This window comes from Papilio polytes, unplaced genomic scaffold (assembly GCF_000836215.1).
Source record: "Papilio polytes unplaced genomic scaffold, Ppol_1.0 DF823980.1, whole genome shotgun sequence".
Lineage (NCBI taxonomy): Eukaryota > Metazoa > Arthropoda > Insecta > Lepidoptera > Papilionidae > Papilio > Papilio polytes.
In genome coordinates this window covers 1109328-1110664 of record NW_013525224.1, presented here as the reverse complement: position 1 = coordinate 1110664, position 1337 = coordinate 1109328, and the positions used below count along the sequence as shown (strand labels likewise).

The following is a 1337-nucleotide window of genomic DNA, read 5'->3' as shown; positions in this document are numbered from 1 at the left end:
CGGCAGCAGCATAGTGTCCTACCAGTCCACTGCGCTTTTGAATGACTTTGCTCGGTTCAGCGAGAACTGATGCCGTCATGAAGAGGATTGCGACCTAGAAAAGGACGTTCTTAACTTAAAATGGGGTAGGATTAGGCATTTCAAAATAAAAACGTAGAAGAACAGTACGCATTTCATAAATTTTATTTTAAAATTGTTAAAAATGTGTCTACTATTTACATTAGATCTTTTTTCAAGAGACAATTTTCGTTCTCAAAATCTTTGATCGAAAAACACTCACTCTTTATGTGCCGAATGAAAACAATGAGCGACTTTTACCACGTTACGTGTGATGACTTCATTCCACTTAGCATGCGTCCCGGGGTGGACGAAAACGAAATTCCGATTGTCAATTGAATGATTAAACAGCTACGAATATTATAAGCGATAATCAATAAATGCAGTTTGTTTTTGTTATTGCTTTCGATTTCATATAGATATCTATTATTTTAATGCAATGCAGTATAACTATGATTATAAGGTCTTGGGTTTGAAAATATTAGTCTAGTTAAATTAATTCTTATCCTAATAAATAAGCCTAGTTTACGAGGTTGAAAGGTTTTGAGTATTTTAAAATACATTGTAATGTTTAACCAAAAACGTTATTACGCGAACGCTTCAATTTTCAATTGAAACTTAATCAAGGTATAATATTAAGGACTTTTTTTTTTAATTTCAAACAACTTCAGTTCTAAGTTCTTCTAGATAATGTAGTCAATATTATATTTACTTCTGATTAATGGTTTAAAATTAATAACCATTTATTTTCAAACACTAATGTTTTTGTAACAATTTTTTTTTTATTAATTTTTAAATACCTGTTCTAATTTTTTTTTTAATTTTAATTTTGTGCTATTATTTTAATCTGTTTATCTTTGTTTATTATTGAATAATATACTCAAATTACACTTACGAAGGCTTTCATTTTGCTTGTAAGTTCACGCACAACACTTAGATAACTAACACTGTCGGTGACCACTGGTCATGTGTACCCTGTTTGCAAAGAAATTACTTTATATAAGGCCTGTGCTACCCCTACTATAGGCCGAAGGATTTTTACGTCAAACTCGATTATTTGCAACACAGTCATAATAGAACTTGTAGATGAATCTTGTTAACTAAATATAATTTTAACAAACTTTTTAGATTAATTAGATTTGAAAAAAAATGATTAAAGGACTATTTGAATTGGTAAAGATTTTTTATTTTACAATACTATTGCGTTGCTGCAGTTGAAATAGTTAAAGTTTTTTTTAATAATTGTCATTTTATTTTGCGTGTATGTCATAGAATAAAGC

At 29.3% G+C, this 1337-nt stretch overlaps 1 protein-coding gene across 1 annotated transcript in view; it reads right to left on the bottom strand.

Moving 5' to 3' along the window:
- The window catches only part of LOC106101489 (tetra-peptide repeat homeobox protein 1-like), a gene marked incomplete in the record, with an annotated part of 2868 nt that extends 1800 nt beyond the window's left edge, over positions 1 to 1068 (bottom strand). The window contains 2 exon segments of the mRNA XM_013280732.1: positions 12 to 94; positions 953 to 1068. Of these exon segments, the coding sequence (XP_013136186.1) occupies positions 12 to 94; positions 953 to 964 (95 nt within the window).
- Between the last annotated feature and the right edge of the window lie 269 nt (positions 1069 to 1337).